Source organism: Rhinatrema bivittatum, chromosome 10, assembly GCF_901001135.1.
Source record: "Rhinatrema bivittatum chromosome 10, aRhiBiv1.1, whole genome shotgun sequence".
Classification (NCBI taxonomy): Eukaryota; Metazoa; Chordata; class Amphibia; order Gymnophiona; family Rhinatrematidae; genus Rhinatrema; species Rhinatrema bivittatum.
The window spans coordinates 32,707,876-32,732,212 of NC_042624.1; the positions used below are offsets into that span (position 1 = coordinate 32,707,876).

Genomic DNA, 24,337 nt, shown 5'->3' on the forward strand with positions numbered 1-24,337 from the left:
TACTCCCCCCTTTTTCCCACGTGACTCGCTCATGCCCCTAGCCCTGCGTTATCTACGGCAACCCGAAACAAGCTCGAGCTGCCTTCATTTATACCTCTACCTGTGGTATTTAGACCAATTATGGCCCCCTAGTTTTCTGTGCCTTCTCAAGGCTGATGAGATGATTAAATTGCAATGTGAACATTGTCCCATTATAAAATTCCTTTTGATATTAATGAAGGTGAAAAATAACAGAAACAGCAAGTACGAACTAACTTGGATATTTCGAGGGGCCTTTGCCCAAATCAGTGCTACCTAAGGCTAGGGTCTGGTGTTTGTGTTAATACTCTGGCACATCTGATGTTTTGTTGTTCATTTTATGTAATTTTATTTTGTTTATTGCATTCTGATTTTTGTTTTTACGTGTTACCTGCTTAGAATGATTGTTTTGAGTTAAGTGGAATACAGTAATGATAAATAAGTAAATAGCAGGGCACCTCAGAGTAACCAGCTTTTGGAATGGGCCGAGCCTTAATTCCTAAAAATGCCACTTTCTATGGTTTGGACCTGCTTCTGCCAGTATTGCTAACTCCTGCTTGAAGAAAGTCACTAGTTCTTGAAAAAAATCTCCAGGTAGGGTATAAAGTAGCTAGAACTATGGGAATTATACGAAAAAAGTCTTGCTCTTTCTGCCCACACACTTTGCCTGTGTAGTGCATACATATGTACATTACATGATCTCTCTTTCTATAAATATGCATCCATAACGTATTTATATGTAGTTCCCTCCGTGTCACAGCTAGTGTCTCCGCAGTGGCTTACACACATACATATTTGCCCTGGGCCCAGCAAAGAACAAAATGCTCATGAATGGAAGGGTATACATCCTCGACAGAAATATTACTAGATAGGCTATATGGGCTTTTACTGCTGACATGTGTTCTGATCCATAGGATACCCATACAGATGTTGCAATTACATACCAGGAGAAGAGGACAGGTAGAAGCTGTTGTGGGAGTGGTGAGGTGATGTATAGGAGGAAGAAGAGGTGGCAGTGGCACTGAGCAGTATATAGAAATGCAGGTAAACTGTGGGAGGGAGGGAAGACAAGGAACTCCAAGAGGAGGCCCACTGATTGTTTTCCCTTCCTACCCTCATTTCTTTCCTCTTTCCACCTCTGTATGGGCACTGTTTGTGCTAAAAGAGGCTTTCAAATAATTTGGTCACAACCCTTGTCAAGATGGAAGGAAGAAGCCACAGGTCAAAGATTTAAAAATTAAGGTTCCCATCAACACATGGTGAGCCCTCTGTACTAAGCATATTTCCCATAAAGCTTGGCATCCCAAATCTGTCCGGGGACCCCACAATCAGTCAGGTTTTAGGATATCCTTACTGAATATGCACGAGATAAGGTTGTATATACTGGCTTTTTTTGTGTATGCCATTTTCTCTCATGTGTATTCGTTGTGGATATTCTGAAAATCTGAATGGCTACAAGGTCCTCAGAACAGGTATGGGATGACCTACCATCTACACAAAATGGGAGAAAATCTTTAGTACATAGACCCCAGTATGTGTAGAGGGCAGGCCTGGATGTAGGCATAGGCAACTGCCTAGAGTTCCAAATTTTGAAAGCACCAAATATCTAGACCTAGTAAGAGCCTGCTTGTACTTGCTGTAGGGCTATGTGCTGGCACAGCTTCAAAAGGGTGCCACCATGGCATTCTGCCTTTGGGTGATAAAATCTTAAATCCCACTCTGGTAGAGGAGTAGGCGTAAGGTGGTAGTGGTGGTGTGGCTGTAGGCCTGAATCACCACTCTTCTTTTTCACTTGCAGTTCCACTCACCCCACTTCCTGCATGGGATTGATGAAATCTAACATCAATCATGGAAGTTATTCAACTCTTGAGAGAACATGCTGCTAACACTATTGCTTCCAGAGGGCTCCAGTGGGCATACTCGGTTGGAATTGAGGAGCCTAGTGAAGTTTTTATAAATTTGACAAAAGTTGCTAGGTTTGTGGATACATATTTAAAAACTTGCTAAATTAGCTCTGTGTTTTTTATTTATTTATTTAACAGTTTTTTATACCGACCTTCATAGTAAATAACCATATCGGATCGGTTTACATTTAACAGGGGGTATAACTGAAGGAAACAATTCGGTTAACAATAGATAACAATAGATATGAATAAGTCAAAGTTACAATCAACTGGAATCGAGAACTTGGAAGCTTATAATAAGCTGGAAGGAAGATAAAGGTAAATGATAATAATAAATGAATACGATAGTGAAAAACGGGTTAAAGCTTGACGGTGCTTTAACCTGGAGGAGCCAGAGTCCATAGTTCATGGAGATAAGTGTCTAAAGGCCGGGTGCAAGTGGAAGGCCATTAGTGATTGTCTGGTGGATCGGAGAAGGCTTGGTGGAAGAGCCACGTCTTGAGTCTTTTTCTGAAAGTTAAGAGGCAGGGTTCCAATCTGAGGTTTGAAGGGATATTATTCCAAATTGATGGGCCTGCTATCGAAAAAGCTCTGTCTTTGGTCGTGGAGAGGCGTGTGGCTTTAGTAGGAGGAAATTGTAGAGTGCCTTTATGAATATCTCTCATTGGTCTGTTAGAGGAGTGGAGTTTGAATGGGATTTCCAGGTCGAGTTGAAAGTTGATGATGGATGGTTTTGTGCATTAGTGTGATTGATTTGTATAGGATTCTAAAATTTACTGGTAGCCAATGTAGGTTTCTGAGGATGGGTGAGACTGCTTACCAGCACCAGCCGCGGTGAACACGTCTCGCTGCCGCATTTTGTATCATCTGCAGTGGTTTGGTAGTAGATTTGGGGAGGCCTAGGTAGAGAGCACTGCAGTAGTTTATTTTGGCGAACAGTAGCGCTTGGAGGACTGTCCTGAAATCATGGAAAAATAGAAGTGGTTTAAGTCGTTTTAGAACCTGTAGTCTGTAGAAGCAGTCTTTAGAGGTTGTGTTGACCATTTTTTTTAAGTTTAATCGATTGTCTAGTATTGCCCCAAGGTCTCTAACATGTTTGCAAGTAATGTGGGAATTGTGTGGTGATGGTGGCGGAAAATTGTTTTCGTTTGAGGAGATGAGGAGTAGCTCTGTCTTTGAAGCATTGAGAACCAGGTTTAAGCTGTTAAGTAGATTGGTGATGGAAAGGAGGCAGTTATTCCAATGGATGAGAGCTTTTGAGATAGATTCTGTTATAGGGATTAGAATCTGCACGTCGTCTGCGTATAGATAATGAATTAGGTTGAGATCAGTTAACAGTTGTGTTAACATTGTGTTAACATTTATATAATCTCCATTAGGTTGAAAAAGTTGTCAAATCTCAGGACAAATTTCCTAAATTGGCAACCCTGGCTTCTGTCTTAAAAAAGAATTATTAAATAAGTAAACTGCTTTCTTTGTAGTCTTCTGTCCCCCATCCTGCTGGTATTGTTCTTGGTTTTTTTTCATTACCAGTTTAAACAGGCCATGGATCTGAATCAGCTTTACAGGATTTGGGGGTGGATTTACCCTTTTTGATCCTGAAGGCATAATTCCACAATAATGTGGGGCTGATTCTGTTTCTTCTGTCAGTTCTAGTTGCTGGATGTAAATAAACCACTGCTGCATAGAAAATTAAGGCAATTAAAGACATAGAAAGCCCCCATTATTTTTCATTGCTTTTGGTCATTTCCTGGGCCCACTTTTGCTTTTTTTTTTCTTCTTCTTTTAAACAAAATGAGGTGTAGCTGGACTTTGCATCCCAGAATGCTCTGGAACAGAAGCTAGACAACCGGCCTGGATGAAAATGTGTTCATGGAAGCACCTAATTAACCAAGTTTAGTTTCTCATTAAAGCTTCTTGAAAAAAAGTCCTATTTTTGGCTAAAAAATAATTTATTTGTAATATTTCTTTTAAAGAGAGAGTCAGCAACTCTGGGAAGCAGCTGAGTAAAAGTGAATAAAATGCAGAGGTGGAACTGTAGAGCAGGGCTTCCCCAAACATGGCCTGGGGATCCCACAGCTAGTCAAATTTTCAGGATATTCATGATAAATATACATGAGAGAAATTTACTAATAGTGGATACCCAGTATATATGTACATTTATGTCATGATCAGCCTAGTAGTTAGGGTAGTTCTAGGGCAAACGGTGCCTCCAAAACTGTGTAAATGTGTGCGTGTGTGTGTGTATGTGTGTGCGTTAGTGAGAACCTGAGACTCACAGACACATGCAGACTTTCACTCTGACACACGCACACAAAAAAGTTGATTTTCTTGCGCATACACACTCTCTCGCCCATCCATGCTCTTATGCAAACTCCTTCTGTTATACTTGCATCCATGTGTGTGCTCTAACACATATGCACAGGCTCTCTCTCACACCCATGCACTTTCAGGGCCCCCCCATTTTGGGCCTTGGCAGGATGGGGTCTACTGCAGCCTCACTGCCACTGGGCCTCTCCTCCATTGGTGCTGGTTGGGTGATGCTGGCAGTGCCCAGGATGCCCCTCAGCTCATGACGCCTTAGGCGAGTGCCCAGCTCACATACTCCAAAGATCGGTTCTGCAGAAAAGCCATGGTTCAAATCCTGCTGATGCTCCTTGTGATCTTGAGCAAATCACTTCATCCTCCATTGCCTCAGGTATAGACAAAGGGCCTGATTTTACTAAGGCTTTTCTCCCATTCTGCGTCTATGGGAAAAATGCTTAGTAAGTGAGGCCCTTAGATTGCAAGACTTCTGGGGTCAGGGAAGTACCTGCCTGCAAGGTAACTTGCTTGAACCACCAATGAAAAGGGCATGAGTTAAATATAAATAAAAACCCCTGTGTCAATAAAAGATTTCTAGTTTTTAAGCTAGTTTCCTGCAAGGAAACTGGTCTTACGAAATCATCATGTCTGTCTGTCTCCCACTAATTACTTTTGAATGCTACCTCCAGTGTCTTTCACATTTTTCACAAATAGTAGGGCACCCAGTGACACCCCCCCCCCCCCCCCCAAAGCTTACACTTATCATTTGCGTCCAATGCTGCCTCCTTTTCTTTTCTATAGGGAAATAAGCCAGTTCTGTTCAGTTGTAATCTCAGGGAGGTCAGAGCGTATTGTGACACATGACAGCATTTTGAATGCTGCTCCGGGGCAGGCGTTACTTTTTGAGGGTAAAAATGTGCGCGTCGGGTGTACTTTTTTTTTTGCATTGGGGGCAATAGCTAATAACCTCATCAACATGAATTTACACGTGATGAGCGCTATTAGCTACGCGTGTTTTGGCTGCACTAATCCCCTCATTGCATGAGGGGTTTTGGATGCGTGTCCAAAATATGCATCCAAACACATGTAAAGTCGTGTGCTTGGCTGAGCGAACTATATTACATCGGCCTGATAGCTGTGAAAAAATGAAATAAAACTTTTATGAAGTTTAGGCTTATTAGCACATTAAATGTCAGCAGAATGACAATGCTCTTGTTTATTTTTGATGCCAGTATGTTTGCGATAGGGTAAAGTCACAGCCTTAGATAAGTATGTATGTGTGTGTGTGTAGGCACAGAAAAATGTCATTGTTGTAGTAAAGGCTGTTCTAAAGCATTGTAGTGCTTTAAGCTTCATGCTGCAAACAGTTCACAGTAACGACACACCTACACCTTCTTGTAAATTTCTTCACACTTTTGTACCTTTTTCACATTCTGCGTAAAAAACTGCACATCAAAAGATATTAAAGTAGGTACTTGTTTATTGATCTACACATTGTATTCTGCACTTTTCAACATGAAAGAACAACTCTAGAAATATTCCAAAAGTACTGTAAAAATAAAAATAACAAAGTTTTTATTTCTTAAGTCTTCACACCCTTTCTCAGAGGTCAGATTCAAAAAATTGCCTTAAGGTCCACCATAAGTTAAATAGAGCACAATTTTGTGTTCAAGCAATAGCTGAGCTGATTCGAATCCTTCTGGATGAAGAATCAATCTGTTCCTGTGGTATGAAGTGAATTTGAAGCAAAGGTCAAAACATGCAGACCAAGCAGCTGCTGAAAGAACTCCGGGATAACGTCGTACAAAGGGGGGAAGGCTAAAAGAAAACGTCAATGTGTTTGAATGACCCTTGGGACACTGTCAAGTCGTCATTGTAAAGTAGAAACAGTTTTGCACTACCAAAACACTGCTGCAGTCAGGCTGTCAGACTAAAGCCTGTAGCTGTAGGTTAAGGAAACTGCTGTGGAAGATCACTGTGAGGCCTAAGATTACTTTAAAAAAAAAAACAAAAAACTACAGAGGTCTCTGGCTGAGATGGGAAAATGTTGACTGTTCAACAATATCAAGATTACTCCACAAAGCGGCCTACATGGAAGAATGGCAAGAAGGAAAGCCTTGTTGAAGAAAAGCCATCTGCTGTGCAGCATAGTGTTTTCCAAGAAATACTTAGGGGACACTGCATGCATGTAGGAGAGGATTTTGTGGGCCGATGATATGTGTGCTGTAAAACAAGCATGACACGTTGCCTTGCTAACTCTATCCTTACAGTAAAGTATGGTGGTGGCTTGTTGTGGGGATGCTTTTTCTTTATACATTTTAATTATTTTACAACAATTACACTTTGCTCGGAAACATAAGAGCAATAACCATATACATTAATGAAATTCAATACCACTGTAAGGAAACCATACTATCTTGATTAGACAACAAAAAAAGCAGTAATAATGGGGGCAGAAAAGAAAGGAAAATATTCTCAGGAAACTGCATTAACATGACACAAATATGCAATCAAAACCATAATCGTTCTAATTTACTGACAATAGTAGGGGACTAGAAGCCACAGCGGCTTTCCTGGAATTTACAAACGCAGTGTTCAGAAGCAAAAAATGTTAAGCTATCATTACTCAGTTTGATAAAGCATTTGCAAGGATATCTTAACATAAAATTAGCTCCTAATGTAAGAACCTCCTCTTGGTGGACTAAAAAAGGCCTCTTCTCCTAGGTAACTCAAGCGAGATCAGGAAAGATCTGAACAGAGCCCATGAAAAACTCCTTGATCTTTTTAAAGAAACTTTTCATAATGAAATTAAGAGCAGACTCTGAAAAAGGAAAACCAATAAAAAAGTAGTTCTTTCAATGACCTCTAAATTTGAAGTCTCTAAGAAAGCCAAAAGGTCTAGGGCCTTGGCTTGTGTCTGCCTGTTCACAAACGGAAGGAAATGTTATTTAAAGCAAGAACCATCTCAGAAGAAATCTCCAGTTTCCAGGAAGTATCACCTGAAAGTCATTCTAGGGGGGGTTCATCAACCATCCTAGGAAAATAAATAAACCTTAAAATAAGATAATGTAATCTATTTTCAATAAATTCCACTCTTCGGAGACTGCTTCATTATTTACGGGCCAATACAATAAAAACCGCGGGAGAGCCAGCGCTCCGAGGTGAGAGCCCGCTCTCCCGACGCGCACCCAGGCTACTCTTCTGGTTGCACGATCGAGTATTTAAATTGAGGGCCCACGGTAAAAGGAGGCGCTAGGGACACTAGCGTGTCCCTAGCGCCTCCTTTTTGACAGAAGCGGCGGCTGTCAGCGGGTTTGACAGCCGACGCTCAATTTTACCGGCATCTGTTCTCGAACCTGCTGACAGCCACGGGTTCGGAAAACGGACGCCGGCTAAATTGAGCATCCGTCTTCAGCAGATTTAAAATTTTATTTTTTTTTTCATTACATTTTTTTTTTAATTTTGGGGCCTCTGACTTAATATCGCTATGATATTAAGTCGGAGGGTGTACAGAAAAGCAGTTTTTTTCTGCTTTACTGTACACGTTCCCTGTGCCTGCCGAAATTAACTTCTGCCTTTGGCGCGGGAATAACTAATTGGCCCATCAACATGCATTTGCATGTTGCAGGAGCTATTAGTTTCGGGGGGGTTGGCCGCGTGTTTTCAACACGCTATTACCCCTTACTGTATAAGGGGTAAAAATAGCGCGTCAAAGACGCGCAGCCAAACCGGGGCTAAAGGTGCACTCATCTGACTCCACCATACTGAATCGGCCCATTAGCGTAGTCTGAGTATCTTGCTCTAGAGAAGAAACTCTCTCCTGAGATTGATTCTGAGAAATTTCATATGCAGAAATATGAGTCTAAAGAGGGCGAGAAACATTGTCAACCTTAGAACAGTTAACACTAGCCTGGCCAATGGCGACTACTAAATTGCACAGCGTGTCCATTGTGACCACTGCCGGCTTAGGAGGGATCATAAATGCCAAGGTATTGAGAAGGGCCAAACTGGACTCGCCATCAAATTCCTCAGCTCTCTCAAATAATGCTGTAGCGGACAAAAGAGCAGTCTCTCCTGATGAATTAACAGCAGCGGCCATAGCATACCTGGAGTCTCCCTTCGGGGCAGCTTCGGCCGTGAAGACGTTGATCAGTGATGCTGCTACTTCCAGAGCAAGGTTGCGCTGTGCCGGCGGTGGGCGAACGTCAAAGGGGCTGAGAGAAACCTCTTTCGCAACTGGTGCTAGCTCTGGCCACGAACTCTGAATCAAAACGCTGTGTGGCAGGCAAGGCAGGCTCCAAAGGGTTATCACAAACTTTGCCTTTATTATACTGGGAAGTCCCACAAATAAAAGAATGAACTCGGACAGCCGATCTGTTCATGCTGCCGTCTTGCGCTCCCCCCCCCCCCCCCCCCCTCCCTGGGATGCTTTTCAGCCATGGGAACAGGGAGTCTGTGAAGTTGGAAGGAAAGGTGGCTGCTGCAAAGTACAAGCAGATCCTGGAGGAAAACTGGGCCTGGGGAGAAGATTCACCTTTGAGCAGGACAGTGAAGCTAAGCACAAAGCAAAAGCAACAATGGAATGGCTGAGCAAGAAGGAAGTGAATGCCCTCAAGTGGCCCAGTCAGAAGCCAAAATCTGTGGCAAGACTTGCAGTCCACAGACAAACTCCAACTAACCTGAAAGAGCTTGAGCAAAAACGGCACCATCCTGCTGAGCAGAGTTGGTAGACATTTATCCTACTCATGGCTGTTGTTGCTGCAAAAGGGGCTTTCACCAATTATTGAGTCAAGGGATGAGACTTCTTTATGCATTCAAGATTTTTTTTTTTTTAATTTTGAATTGATTTTGGAATATTTCTATAATTGTTCTTTCATGATGAAAGTATAGAGTATGTTGTGTAGATCAGTGAAATATACTCCTACTTTAATGTATTTGTATTTCTTTAGACAGCAGAAGGTGAAAAATGAACAAGGGTATAAAGTCTTTTACAAAGCACTGTATATGTTACCATTCGGTTGGCAACTGGACATTGCAGGTAGATCTCCTGCAAATCTGTAATTAATTAAAACTACAAAGTTGATTTTGCTTAGTAGTTTTCTGTTTACAGTCAGGAAAAAATAAGTCATTTAAATATCCAAATGAAGGTGTGTCTTTGAAGTGGGGAAGATCAGAATTATATATATGATGGCCTATGTACATATATATATTAGGGATGTGAATCGTTTTAGGACGATTAAAATTATCGTCCGATAATTTTAATATCGTCTTAAACCGTTATGGAACACAATACAATACAGATTCTAACGATTTATCGTTATAAATCGTTAGAATCGTGAGCCGGCACACTAAAACCCCCTAAAACCCACCCCCGACCCTTTAAATTAAATCCCCCACCCTCCCGAACCCCCCCCAAATAACTTAAATAACCTGCGGGTCCAGCGGCGGTCCGGAACGGCAGCGGTCCGGAACGGGCTCCTGCTCCTGCATCTTGTCGTCTTCGGCCGGCGCCATTTTCCAAAATGGGGCCGAAAAATGGCGGCGGCCATAGACGAAAAAGATTGGACGGCAGGAGGTCCTTCCGGACCCCCGCTGGACTTTTGGCAAGTCTCGTGGGGGTCAGGAGGCCCCCCACAAGCTGGCCAAAAGTTCCTGGAGGTCCAGCGGGGGTCAGGGAGCGATTTCCCGCCGCGAATCGTTTTCGTACGGAAAATGGCGCCGGCAGGAGATCGACTGCAGGAGGTCGTTCAGCGAGGGTTCCGGCGCCTCGCTGAACGACCTCCTGCAGTCGATCTCCTGCCGGCGCCATTTTCCGTACGAAAACGATTCGCGGCGGGAAATCGCTCCCTGACCCCCGCTGGACCTCCAGGAACTTTTGGCCAGCTTGTGGGGGGCCTCCTGACCCCCACGAGACTTGCCAAAAGTCCAGCGGGGGTCCGGAAGGACCTCCTGCCGTCCAATCTTTTTCGTCTATGGCCGCCGCCATTTTTCGGCGCCATTTTGGAAAATGGCGCCGGCCGAAGACGACAAGATGCAGGAGCAGGAGCCCGTTCCGGACCGCTGCCGTTCCGGACCGCCGCTGGACCCGCAGGTTATTTAAGTTATTTGGGGGTGGGGGATTTAATTTAAAGGGTCGGGGGTGGGTTTTAGGGGGTTTTAATCTGCCGGTTTTTCGATTTTTCGATTTTTTAACGATTTTCACGATTTTTCACGATATTTTACCCCCCCAAACGGCAACAATACGATTCCCTCCCCCTCCCAGCCGAAATCGATCGTTAAGACGATCGAGGACACGATTCACATCCCTAATATATATTGCTCTCTTTATATATGTACATGAATGTTATGTACATACATTATATACTTACACAGTATGCCTGCGCATTATTTCTTGTTCTTTCTTCAATTTACTTCATTGTCACTAAGATGAACAGTGGTGCTTTTTTCCTCCTGTGAAATGTATGAAGCATGAGGTTATGGTGGCTGTAGCATGAGGAGGAAGACTTACTTGTCTGCCTGTACAGTGACGTCTGAGAGAGAAAAATGTGCAGTGACAGTGGTAGTGACTTAACCTCGCTATGCTTCAAAGGAAGGCAACATCCCATTGCACTACAGTGATTAAATTGGGACAATTATTCTTCCGTTCAGGTATGTAAAGGGTAAAATAATGTATGGCTCTGCTGCATGAAATAAAATGAAACTGCACAAGAGCACAGAGAAAGTGTGTAAAATATTTAGTATTTCTAGAAGTAAACAGTGTCATGCACAGTCAGGAATACAATAGAAAACAATTTCCTTCTGCATATTTTAAGCGTTTATTCCTTAAATAAGTACTTTAAGACACATTTAAGCAGTGTACATTTTCTCAGTTCTAATAATGTTGCTTAATAGTACAGATGTGTCTTGGTTCTTTCATATCAAGTGCTGCCCTACAGAGGAGCCCAGCCTTTGTGTGTGACCAGGCAAAAAGCACATTTTCTTGTGGATAATCTCTGAAGACCAGGCGTGCCTTGGGGCTTTGAGAACCACAGTGTCATTTCTCAGATGTTTCTTACATGGGTTTTTAAATGTTTAAAAGTAAACTTTGTGGGTACACTGTTTTTTAGTGCTGTAAAATTTCTTTCTAAATGCAAGGTGACTACCTGCTTTCTGTTATCTGTCACTTATCTGTCATTGTATGTGGAAATGCACCATGTTCTGTACCGGATGGGAGACACTGAGGCACAGCAGAGAGTGCAATGGCTCCTGTAGCCACCGAATACTGGTGGCTTTATTTCTTAGCAAGATTTAATGCAAGCAGGGTAGGAGGGGGCGAAGGAGAGATTGAAGGTCAAGCATGTTGCAGTTTCATTGCTTCCTAAAATAATTTTAGCATAATTTTAGTTAGGAAGCATTTTTTCTTTAAATGACAAATATTATTGTACCACCCACAGACTAGTTTTGTCAAAAAGATTTATGAATTAGCAGTACAACATAGAAAAAGCAGAGTGTAGCAGGTGCAGAAAATTTTTATTTGGGTATAATTCGCCTCTTAGATCTGCCATATACTTGTTCCATTTTAGTCAATACTTGAGGGAATTGTTTGCTGACCTTACACCCCTTTGACTGAGTAATAGATCTTTCACCACCGTGTGTTTCCCAGAATTAGCAAGAAAATACTTTTGAAGAAGAATGTTTGAGGAGTCAGTTTAAAAACGACCACGATGCACCATTGGACCTTTCCCCTCTGTATTCATCTTTGCTCTTGTACATTTTGGAATCTAAGCTCCTAAACAGTAAGCCTGAGAGAAAAGGTCTCTAGATATTGCAAATTTATTAGGCAGAAACAAGAGAGGGAAGACTACTAGCTCCAGACACTAACTAGGCAATGATAGATAGTAATAATAATAAAAAATAAACTTCTGAAAATAAAAATGCCCCAAATTATCTGCTAAACAAAATGTAAAACCTGAGATCGTGGAGGCTTTTAACACTTTCTTTTGGCTATGTCACCAGGAGGCACTGCTGTCTTAAAGGAATGGAATGAAATGCCATGAAGCTCATCAAAGGCATGAATGAAGTAAAGCCGATCTGAGGAGGAATCCAGTCATTTAATATGCTACCTGTTTATTTTCCTGTGCCTCTCTTTCTCTTCTTATTTAATTTCATGCTTAGCAAAAAGCCAGTCAAAGCTATGTCATATTTTTGTTAAAGATAGTATTCTGTGAAGGAGTCTTATGTCCCATTCATGAGATGGTTCTGCGAATCAGAGGTTTTGACACATTGACCATGGGGGCATTGCTGTTTCACACAGCTGATTGGTTGCACAGACCTGGTACTTTGGTCATAAGGTTGTGCGGTTTCTTATTCTTAAGCTGCCTTTGTTGCTTAAAGGTCGGAATCAAAAGGTTGACGACTTAGCTCTTCATAGCGGTTTGTCTTAGTAAGAACATTTGAACAGGTACTAGCTGAATTGATTTTCTTAATAATGTTTACCATGCTTTCTTTCAAGATTTAATTTTATAAAGTTTCTAAGCATTCATTTTGAACTACAGAAATAAAGTATTTTCCAAATTAACATATGAACTCAATTTTAAGGCAAAAATATTCCAAGGTTGTAGGTGAACTAGGGCCATCTAGGTTAGCTTTGCATATGTTAGGTAATAGTTAATTATTTATTTAAAATGTCTTACACCCCACTTAACACAGTAACGTTCCGTTCTAAGGTTATAGACAGTCTGGAAAAAGGCTCCAAAATGGTGCAGAACCGGGACTCATAAGCCCCAAGAAATGAGACTTTCAGGTCCTAAACCTGAAGTGGAGAGGGAGGATATGGATAGAGGCATTCAGATAGCTCAAAGGTGTACGTAATACTAAAAAGGCAAGCCTTTGTTCAATGGAATGGAAGTTCTAGAACAGGGGTCTCCAAACATTTCAAGAGAAGGGCCACATGGGGGGGAGGGGGGAAGAGTCTCCCTCAAATTATTTCTTGAGAATGGTTTGAGAAGGGACCATCTCTGGCCCTTTCACTGATTTGAAATGCTGGGGAAGGGGGGAAGGAAGGATTGTGGCAGATAATATCAGGAATATTTTTAGATTTCTCCAAAGTTGGCAGCCCTGCCTCCCTCTTCCTCAGTATCAGCTTCCTGGGGTGGATGGATAGCAGGATGGGTTATTTATGTGTGGTGCACTCCCTTTTACATACACCCACCATGAACTCTTGCTTCCCCTTTCTCACCCCTTTTACCTTCTCACTTCTCTCCTCTTCCCTTTCCTCGCTTGCAACTCATCAGATTAATGGTATGAGCAAAACAACTCCTCCTGAAAATCCTAATTCGGGGAGAAAGACTCAGATTCGGTATCAGTTATATTGAGGATGTCTTCACTTTGCGCTTCTATTAGACTCCACCCGTAGGGGGCAATGTCCATACCCTCTCCCTGACACATCCAAAATGATGGCAGCACAGCTGGGATCTCCAGCAATCACCATCCTTACTAAGATTTAGAGAACTATTGGCTTGACGCTGCCTACGCCTTCCGCCCCAAGGCTTGCACTGCCTTCTATAGCAGCTGAAAACTCCTTATAGCCATGTTGCAGCCTCTCTCCGTGTCTTCAGCACAAGCAGCTTCAACCACAAGAGCTGTGTTAATGCTGGCAATGCAAAATGCAGGCAATCATTGATAACCTTGCACTGGCATGCCCCACCCAGTCTACGCTGACATGCTGCCTCTTACCCTGACTTCAGATATCTAAATTGGTGGCTACGGTGGAATATGCTTCTGTTGCCTCTACTGCAGGCTGGATCAAGTTCCTTTTGCTATGGGCCGAATCAAGTTCCTTTGGCTGTTGCTGCCTGGGGCTGGATGAAATTCAGAGAAGGGCTTATCTTGCTCGTGGACCAAGGTTTGGGGACTTCTCTTCTAGAATAAGGGGGGGGGGGGTCAAGCCATGAGGCTGTGAAAGGGTTTTGATTTAGAAGTAACATAAGGAAATATTTCTTTACAAAAAGAATGTGGATACATGGAGCAGTCTCCCTGTGGAGGCTAAAACAGTAAAAGAATTCAAGAAATCCAGGGATAAGCACAGAAGATCTTAGCAATAAAGCTTGAGATTGATCTGGCTCTGTGCTTTTCGAGCAGAAATGGACAGATCATGCGGTTCTTATCTGCTGTCATTTTTTTTGTTTCTATGTTGGTGATGAGTGTCAGATTACATTTATAAGTCATTTCCTGAATTGGGAAATGTTTTCAGAAGTAAGACTGTGGCTCAATGGTCACCTACTGAGCTGCGGTACCAGCTGTTCTTCTGTCTCCTCTGTGTTGCTCTGGAGACAGTAGTATCACTATAAAAACCCTCTTTAGAACAATGTTTACTGTAGAGAAAGGCTAAGAAATGTAGAAATCATGTTGCTTTTGAATGGGAAATTAAATGATAACCCTTCTCTGCTTCCCTGGTTTATGACTTGCAAAATGAATCCCCCCCCCCCCACCACCACCACCACCACCAAACTCTCTGACAGCTTTGCAACTGCTGGAGTCTGCTGCAGTGACAGGTTAGGGTTATTTGTGAGCTCCCTGTTGAATTCTATGAGATCAATTAATATCTGTGTTTTCTTGCTTTTCAGAGACGGATGGAATCACATTTAGAATTCAAACAAGCGTGAAAGGTTTTTCAAATTCAGAAATACGGTTAAAGCTTACTTTTCATTTACCGGTCACGTACCCATCCTGCTTGCCAAATATCTCAGTTAGCTCAGAAGAGCTTACAAGGGCACAGTGTAAGAATGTAAAAGACAAATTACTTGAACGTGCCAACGAGCTTCTGTCTGAGCCTATGATACACGAATTACTTCTCTGGATGCAGCAGAACCCGAAGCAGATCATTGAGCAATCAGAAACTTATAATTCTCAAAGTGCTTTGCCAATGGGCAGAATTACAGAGGATGACATGTGGATGGTCCTTTTGCATTTAGATCATATGAGAGCCAAAGTCAAATATGTCAGAACAGTGGAAAAATGGACTTCAGATCTGGAGCTGACTGGAAGACTGATGTTTATGGGCAAGATGATACTTATCCTGCTGCAAGGGAATAGAAAAAATATTAAGGTGCAAAAAATGGTTGAGTGTTAACTGAGTTTTTCTTGATCTGTTGTACTGTACATGCCTAACTCTGCCACTTTAAAAAATTTTGGTTATGGGACAGGCTGGGAGCATACATGCTGACACCTGAATTGCAGCTCTGATTTGTAGAACATTTCTGTTTTCACTATTTCTCTTAGAATGTGCCAGCTGTAGAGGAGCATTGTAGCCACCAGTGGAGGTTTTATTTGGAAATATATATGGGCAAAAAATGCATAGATGATGAGTCTCTAAACTATACAGTTCTTAATGTTTGCCAAAAAGGCATAAAATGGAAGAATGTTTTACTGTCAGGGGACCAAGACTGTTTTCCAGTGTCAGTAAGTAAATGTTATTGCTGATCAATAGATCTTGCACAGAGAGAGCTACACGGGGGGGGGGTGAGCCTCATTAATCCATCACAGTGGCCAAAACAAGTTTGCCTGGTGCTTATCACCCTCTGCTAGTATCCAGATTTTGAGCAGGGTCCTGTGAATTACCCTTTAAAACATACAAGGCCTTATTTATCAAAGTATTTTTTTCTCTGAAGGCACATAATGTGAGAAATCCTTTATTTAATCAGGCTCATAGTGTTATATTTTATTTTTTTATGTCGTGTCACAATTGGCACCTTCTATCATTTACTGGGGATACCTAGGCAGGCAGCCTACCTTAACCTTTTGTTCCTTACTAGCTAGCTCATGCTTTCTAAGCTAGCTTCAGTTTGAGGTGCATCACCTAGTTCCTTCTCTTGATTCAAGGGAATCATGTAGTTCTTTTTCAGGGTTACCATATGTGGTCTTGATGGATTTTTCACTTCTCCATACCTCATGTGTCTAAAGTTAGTCCCGGAACCACAGCAACCTCCTGTAACACTGGTAAATACATTTCTGGGAACATTTTGTTTCCTCCACAACCATCGGTGAAACAAGTAGATTTTAACAAGCTGAACACAAATATGCATTTATTATGTCTGTATTACGTACCGTTTGCCAGAAAAGTGCGATATTCATTAAGCATTGTTACATGTCTGTAGCGGCATAAGCTATAATGGCAACGTTGGCACCAGAAAACAAAACTAAAAATGCTTTGCCGCAGATTTTCGTTTGTAATCACTGTCCGACGCTTCGTGGATGAGAGTCCAACAATAGTCACCCAGCATGGAGGGGTTCCACTTGTCTTGATACCGTTTCTCCATTTTGACAATGTCGATGAAACCTTTCACCATGCTCTGTCCTGGTCACCAATTTTGCACCCAAAGTATAACTTGTATGCCTTCTTAATGAGTGCAGTCTTACCCCTTTTCTGTGCTTTCAGAGTAAACTCACCACAGATGTAACAAAACGTGGCACACCTATTACGACATTGGTGCGACATTTCATAAAGTATATGAAATTAAATCCACAAGCTTTAAACTCAACAGTTTTAGCGATACAATTCGCTCATTCACACAGATGTTGCATAAGAGACTACTCATTGCTGCTGCTATATAAGGCTGCATCATCATGTTGCTTATGGCCGTAAAAATACGACATGAACTTTAAAAATCATAAAAACTACTGTCCAGCAAGAAAATATATGCGAGATTGTTTTAAATTTTCACAATTATTATAACATAAAATTGGCCGTTTCTCAAAAACCTTACGTGATGTACAAATTTCGAAGTAATATCTGTGATCAGCATCAAAAAATCTAGTTGGAACACCAAAAAGCCTGAGGGAAACAAAAACTTTGTTTACCAGTGTAACCAAGAGGTCAAGATGCAGCCACAGGTTTTCTCTCAATGGCTCTTCACAGTTGGTTAGCAGATACCAATGAGAACATCTGGATTTCTTCTCTTCCAGTGCATTTGATACTGCCTCTGCAGCAATTTGACCCTTTTTTACTTCAAAATGTAATTTTACTTTTCAGTTTCTTGTAGGTATTTTTAATGGTATTCATTTTGTGACCCCCTTGTGGGTCTTGACCCATAGTATGTAAATACTCTTTTACAGTGTTTTAATCTTTGAGGCCTGATCATGTAAACCATATACAAATGTAATTAGTTTCTAATGAAGTCCAGCTGAGCCAATTTTTACATAAGAACTTCTTTCAGTCTAGGTATCATGCCATCTGCATGGTGTTTGCTAAGATTCCACTGGTTAATAGTTTGATAGCCTGTCTTAGCTATGCTGAGAAGATATAGTTTGCGTGAACTGCTTTTATCTCCCACTTGGAATATGTGGATAGACTTTTTCTCCAAGGACAAGCAGGATGGTAGTCCTCATGCATGGGTGACAGCATCAGATGTTGCCCCGATGTGGATAACTTATGTCAGAGTTTCTAGAATTTTGAAACATACAGCATGCCCTGTACCATGTGTCCACATGGGGTCCTTCTTCATTCTCTTCTTTTCTGAGGAGCTGTAAGCCTCACAGTGTTATTGAGCTCCTCGGATCGAAGGCTGAGCCATTGGCATTGGCATCGAAGGACCTCAGAGCCGCACTGATGGACACCAAACCATCGACATCGGCAGGACCATTGATGGTGCCGGAGACCGATAATTGGGTTCATTGTCTTGAACCTTGGCACAGGGGAAAGACTAGGCTGGGCATTAAGGGAAGCCTAAGAAGTATCAGCACTGGTCCCGGTTGATGCACAGTGCCGGGCACGGGGATGCACTGGCTTTTGCCGTGGTGTCCCTGAAGCGGCCCCGTAGCAAGGAGAGCCCATCTTCTATTGATGCTCAGAGTCCACTATAGTCTCCACCAGTCCTGATGCTAGTCGTTGCTCCCTCTCGTGGGTCCGAAGATCTGGCCACCCCTCTTTCCTCCCAGTCGGGGTTGGCATCAGCAACATTTGAGAAGGAGCTGGAGAGCAGAGTCCAGCTGACTGAGGAGCGGGCGCAGCAGGGCTTTGTTCCTATGTCACTGATTGCACCAGAGCCAGTGCTGCCCATCCTCGTACTGGTTCTGGAGAAGCTCAGTGTGTTCATCAGTGCATTACTGACCCAGCTGGTGTTGGTTCCTGGGACGGCATCGGTGCCCAGCGGGCACCAAGACCTTCCCCTACTGATTCAGTGGTTGTTGCCACTTCCTCTGAAAAGGTAGCTTCACGGAGGCTGCCAGAGACACCAAGGCCTATAGCCCCCATGGTCCAGTTCTGCCAGTGTCTGTACTTCTGGACGTAGGCTGAGCACCTAGGGCCCCATCCCTTGGTGAGAATCCCTATGACCCCTAGGGGGATGATCCAACGGAGTCCTCCTCCGAGGTCTCTGATGGGCTCCCATCAGACCCTTCTCCTCCAGATGAAAGAAGGAAGTCTCCACCTGAGGACTTAACCTTTGCAGGGTTTGTGAGGGAGATGGTGGAGGCCATCCTTTTTCAACTTTTGACAGAGAAGGATGCCAGGCACAAAATGCTTGAGATCCTCCAGTTCGTGGAGCCTCCTAAGGAAATTGTGGCGATCCCAGTACATGAGATTCTTAAGAAATTGTTGCTGAGGATATGGGAACACACTGTCACAGTGCTTCCCGTTAAGAAGGCGGACTGGGTCTACCTTGTCCAGAAGGCTGCCAGATTCGATAAGCGTCTGCTGCCTCACAAGTCACTGGTGGTGAAATCTGCTTTCAAGAGGGCCAAGCGCTCTTGGATACATTCCTCGGCACCCCCGTGGGAAGGACCACAGAGCGATGGATGCTGTTGGGAGGAAGGTGTTCCAGGGTGCCATAATAATTGGCTGCATTGCTGCCTACCAGCTCTACATGAGCCAGTACTTGCAGACACCTGGAAGCAGGTGTAGGAGGTGGCTGAGCAGCAGCCTCAATAACAAGATACCCTCATGTTTCTGGTGTACAAGGGTCTGGAGTGTGGAAAATACGAGGTCTGTGCAACCTACGATGTTTTTGAGATGGCATTGAGAGTCTCTGCAGCGGGAATCTGCACCTGCAGAATGGTATGGTTTTGGGCCTCGGATCTCCGACTGGAGGTATAGGAAAGACTTGCTGATGGGCCGTGCACTGGAGAAAATCTCTTCGGCGATAGAGTGAGGGATGCTGTAGCACAACTTTGGGACTACCATGAAAACCCTCTAACACCTCTTTGCTAGTACTCCGGATCCATCCTCCTCATTCAGGAGGCCGTTGAGACCTGGGTCAAGGAAATATTTTGTTTTGCCAGATTAAGTACTATCCTCCACCTCCTGGATCCCGTCAAGAGCATCAGAGCTTCCACAGCTGTTCTAGGCAGTAGAGAGCCCCTAAACCCCAGCCAGCTCCTCAGTCAACTCTGGGAATGGGGTTTTGACTGGGCCATAGGGAGCATAAGCCAGTTTCCTGTACCTGGGACAATGGAACCTCCAGTTGGGGGCAGGCTGCGATTTTTTGTGAACCAGTGGCCCAGTAACCTCGACCAGTGGGTTTTGTGCATTGTCCATTGAGGGTACCAATTACATTTATTGGGTGTCCCGCCAAATTTCCTTCCATGCCCGCATTGGGGGCTGGTAGCGCATCAGGAGGTACTACAAGCGGTGCTCTCCTCCTCTTAATGGCCAGAGCAGTCGAGCCCATGCCACCAGGGCAAAGAGGGCGGGGATTCTACTCCAGGTAATTCCTGATTCCAAAGAGAATGGGAGGAATTCGTCCCATCCTAGACTGAAGGGCCTTGAACAAGTTTCTAAAAAAAAAGAAAAGTTCAGGATTTCCCTGGGCACCTTGATCCCCCTTTTGCAAAAAGGGGACTGGCTATGCTCCCTCGACCTAAAGGACACGTACACTCATATCGTGATCTTCCCCCGTCACAGGAAGTATCTCCGATTTGTGGTGGGAAGACAGTACTTCAATTGGGTGTTACCATTTGGGCTTGTGTCCGCCCCACAGATCTTCACAAAATGCCTGGCTGTGGTGGTGGCCCATCTCTGCAGACTGGGAGTACATGTCTTCCTGTATCTAGACAATTGGCTGGTCAAGAGCACTTCTCAGGCAGGGGCCTTCAGGTCCATGCGCTTGACCATTCGGATGTTGGAGTCACTAGGGTTCGTTCTCAACTATCCAAAGTCCCATCTCAGCCAATCACCTCTATTGGACTTCATAGGAGCCCTACTATGCACGGCTCAGGCCAAGCCTTTCTGCCTCGCCAGAGAGCTGTTGCTGTGGTGACCATTGCGGCAGAGATTCAACAGAACCAACAGGTATTGGCCTGGCAGTTGGGCAATATGGCCACAATTGTCCATGTTACTCCCTTGGCATGTTTACACATGTGCAGAGCCCAATGGATCCTGAGGTGTCAGTAGCATCAGGCCACTCAGAGCCTCCAGGATTGCATCTGAGTCACCCCGTCTATCCAAGACTCATTGTCCGGGTGGCGGGTACTTTCCAATCTGAAAAAAGGGGTCTTGTTTCGGGGTCTCTGCATTCAGATGTTCTAAGTATGGGTGTGTCTACCCTGGGGTGGGGAGCTCATGTAGATGGGCTCGGTACCCAGAATCTTTGGTCCACTCAGGAATATTTGTGTCAAAATCAACTTCCTGGAGCTTTGGCAGTCAGGTACGAGCTATGGGCTTTCAGAGATCGGCTATCCAACAAAGATGTCTTGATCCAGACTGACAACCAGGTAGCCATGAGGTATGTCAACAAGCAGGGAGACACAGGATCATACCTCCTGTATCAGGAAGCGGTCCAGATCTAGTCGAGGGCCCTGTCCCACAGGATGGTGCTCAGGGCCATGTACCTGGCCGGGACGGAAAAGGTGAAAGTGGACTGACAGAGTCGAGCCTTCAGACCCCACAAGTGTTCCTGGATGAGGGGGGTAGCAAATCATATATTTGGGGGGAGTCCAGATGTATATCTGTTTGTGTCCCTCTGCAACAGGTAGGAGCCTCTGTTCTGCCCCCTGTACAGATCAGATGGGAAACCAGCCTCGTACACCCTTGCTGTCATTGGGGCAGTGGTTTTCTGTATGTGTATCCTCCGATTCTCTTAGTGGCAAAGACTTTCTTTAAGCTTCGCTAGGACAGGGCTACTATGATCCTCATAGCCCCTCATTGGCTGAGACAGGTCTGGTTTCACTCCTGCAGGAGTTGTCCATCTAGAAACTGATCAGTCTGGGGACTTCCCCAGATCTCATCACACAAGATCAGGGCCGGCTGCGACATCCCAACCTCCAGACCCTGTTGCTAACAGCCTGGATGTTGAGAGGTTGATTCTGCAGCCGCTTGATCATTCAGAGGATGTGTCTTGGGTCCTGGTGGCTTCTAGAAAGCCTTCCACTAGAAGGTCCTACAGACTGAAGTGGAGGGGGTTTTTCGTGTAGTGTGAGCAAAAGGCCCTAGATCCGTTCTCCTGCCCCACAGAAAAACTGCTTGATTACCTTCTACTCCTATTGGAGGCTGGCTTGATAACCAACTCCGTTAGAGTTCATCTGAGTGCAGTTGGCATATACCTCCGTGGTGTAGATGGTACATCCATTTCTGTATAGCCTATAGTTGTATATTTTATACTGGGTCTGCTTCAGTTGAAGCCTCTCCAAGGCCTCCCGCTGTGCCTTGGGACCTCAACGTAATGTTGGCTCAGCTGATGAAAGCTCTTTTTGTGCACCTGTGACCTGAAGTACCTGACCTGGAAGGTCATATTTTTGGTGGCGGTTACTTCAGCATGCAGGGTCAGTGATCTCCAGGCCTTAGTGACTTATCCACCTTATACTAAATTTTATCACTACAGGGTGGTCTTGCGTACGCACTCAGTTCCTGCCTAAGGTGGTGACGGATTTCAGTCATACCTAGTCAATCGTCCTGCCATTATTCATTTCCAGGCCACATTTGCACCAAGGCGAACAAACACTGCACATTTTGACTGCACACGAGCCTTAGCCTTCTGTCTGGAGCGGACAGACGCCCATAGAAAGTCCATCCAACTTTTTGTTAGAATAGGTTGGTCGTTGCCATTGTGAAACCTACACTATCCAGTTGGCTAGCAGATTGCATCTCCTTCTGTTATGTCTAGGTGGGACTGCATCTTGAGGGTCATGTCAAGGCTCATTATGTCAGAGCTATGGCAGCTTTGATGGCCTACTTGGGAGCAAATCCCATGGAGGAGATCTGCAAGGCTGCAACATGGAGTTCTCTCCACACATTCACATCACATTACTGTTTGGATAGGCTTGGCCAGTCTGTCCTTCGGAACCTGTTTGAGGTGTAGAGTCCAGCTTTCCCAACTAGGGCCCGTTTGGGTTCAGGCTATCTCCCTCTCTGTTACCAACAGCACTGGTATTGTGTCTGTTGGTATCTGGACACGTTCACTTAGAGAATAGCCACTGCCATTAGCAATGGTTACATGGAATAGACTTAGTTTTTGGGTACTTGCCAGGTTCTTATGGCCTGGATTGGCCACTGTTGGAAACAGGATGCTGGGCTTGATGGACCCTTGGTCTGACCCAGTATGGCATTTTCTTATGTTCTTATGCCCAGCATACCCTATATAAAAGGTATAGGGTATGTTGGGCATACTCTGTATGCCTAGTCAAAGTTCTAGAAACTTTGAAATAAGTTTTCCACATTGGGACTCCATCTGATGATGCACCCATGTGTGAGGACTAACATCCTGCTGTCCTTGGAGATCACCTGTTACAGGTAAGCAACTCTGCTTTATCCTGCTCAGAAATGTTTGCTGTTCAAGGGCATGCAATCTACTCATGTTTACTCACCACTTTTAAAACTAAGCTTTAGTACTTTTTTTTTTTTTTAACTGAACTCCCAAGATATTAATAGTGATATTTATTTAACTCCTTCTGATCTTCCATTTAGGATTATTTAATTATTCAGAAAACCTCTAAAGTAGATGTGGACTCATGTGGAAAGAAATGCAAAGAGAAAATGATTCGTGTATTGTGTGAAACAAGAGTACCAACTGAACACAAAAGGTATAATTTAGTGCTATTGCAGGTAGAAAAGAGCAGAATCGGTAATTATATTCTGACAAACCTGGAGGAATATTCATGAGCTTCTCTGTGTGCTGCAGGTTTTTGGCATTCGAAGTTAAAGATTACGCATCACTGGCAGAGCTACAAAAAGAATTTGAAGCCGCAGGACTTGGGAAGGTTTTCACTGAATTTGTGATTGCTCTGTTGTAAGGAAATATGAAGGAAGTCTTGGACTGAAACAGCCATTCTTTGTGCCTAGCCGACAGTGGGAACTGAGAAAGGAAACCAGTTCTTTGCTAGCAGCTGTAAAACTGCCCTGCACTAAAATGTCAAAAGACACCATCAGAACTTCAGGAAACAAAAGGCAATTCACATCCTGTATTAAATGCAAAAAAAAAAAAAAAGATGCTCTTGATTACATTGACAACTTTGTTCTGGAAAATGTCGAGTTGAAAAAAAGTATTATCTTGTGATATTTTATTATAGGTCAAAATGTAAAATAGAGTGGATTGTTTTCCTTTGGAGATTTTTTCCAGCTGTGTCAGTTCATTATAAAGCAAGTAATTCATGATCTGTGAGAAACTCTGTAACTGTGATGAATTTTGTGTATATATATATAGTATAATCAAATAGATCACTTCTTTAATTGTTAATCCTCCCTTAATTAACTATATAGTCATATATGAAGATACATCAAATACATCCCACTTAATTTTTAAACTTTTTATTTCTTTATATTTTTCCACAATCTTTTTATCAAAAACATCCTCATAGCAGATTACCTTCTTACTATAGCATTTAAATCCATCCTAAAAACATTACAGACTTTTATTATTTCTCAAAAGAGCCCACCACTCTGAAAAATGTCCGTGTTTATCTTTTCCACAAAGTCAAGCTCAAATTGTAACATCCTTCTTTATTCTAGTTGAATATTTCAAACCTCCTATTTTTACCAAATATGTTTACAGATGTATTCACATATATGTTCACAAAAGTTCATACACCCCATTAAGTTGTAACATCCTTCTTTCCTCTGATTGAGTTTTTCAAAAACTTCTGTTTTTTTTACCAGATATAGTTACAGATTAGTCACAGACGTGTTCACAAAAGTTTATACACCC

The 24,337-nt window shown here is 43.3% G+C and overlaps 1 protein-coding gene across 3 annotated transcripts in view; it reads left to right on the plus strand.

Moving 5' to 3' along the window:
- Positions 1–23,687, plus strand: part of RWDD3 (RWD domain containing 3) — a 30,406-nt gene extending 6,719 nt beyond the window's left edge. Inside the window, exons 2-5 of one of the 3 annotated variants that reach the window (XM_029618288.1) lie at positions 10,694–10,874; positions 14,831–15,312; positions 23,101–23,216; positions 23,315–23,687. In XM_029618288.1, coding sequence (XP_029474148.1) covers positions 10,805–10,874; positions 14,831–15,312; positions 23,101–23,216; positions 23,315–23,426 — 780 coding nt within the window. In that variant the 5' untranslated portion in view covers positions 10,694–10,804 and the 3' untranslated portion in view covers positions 23,427–23,687. The remainder of the gene's footprint in view (positions 1–10,693; positions 10,875–14,830; positions 15,313–23,100; positions 23,217–23,314) is intronic. The other 2 variants (XM_029618289.1, XM_029618287.1) reach the window with 2 other exon arrangements.
- The last annotated feature ends 650 nt before the right edge of the window (positions 23,688–24,337 follow it).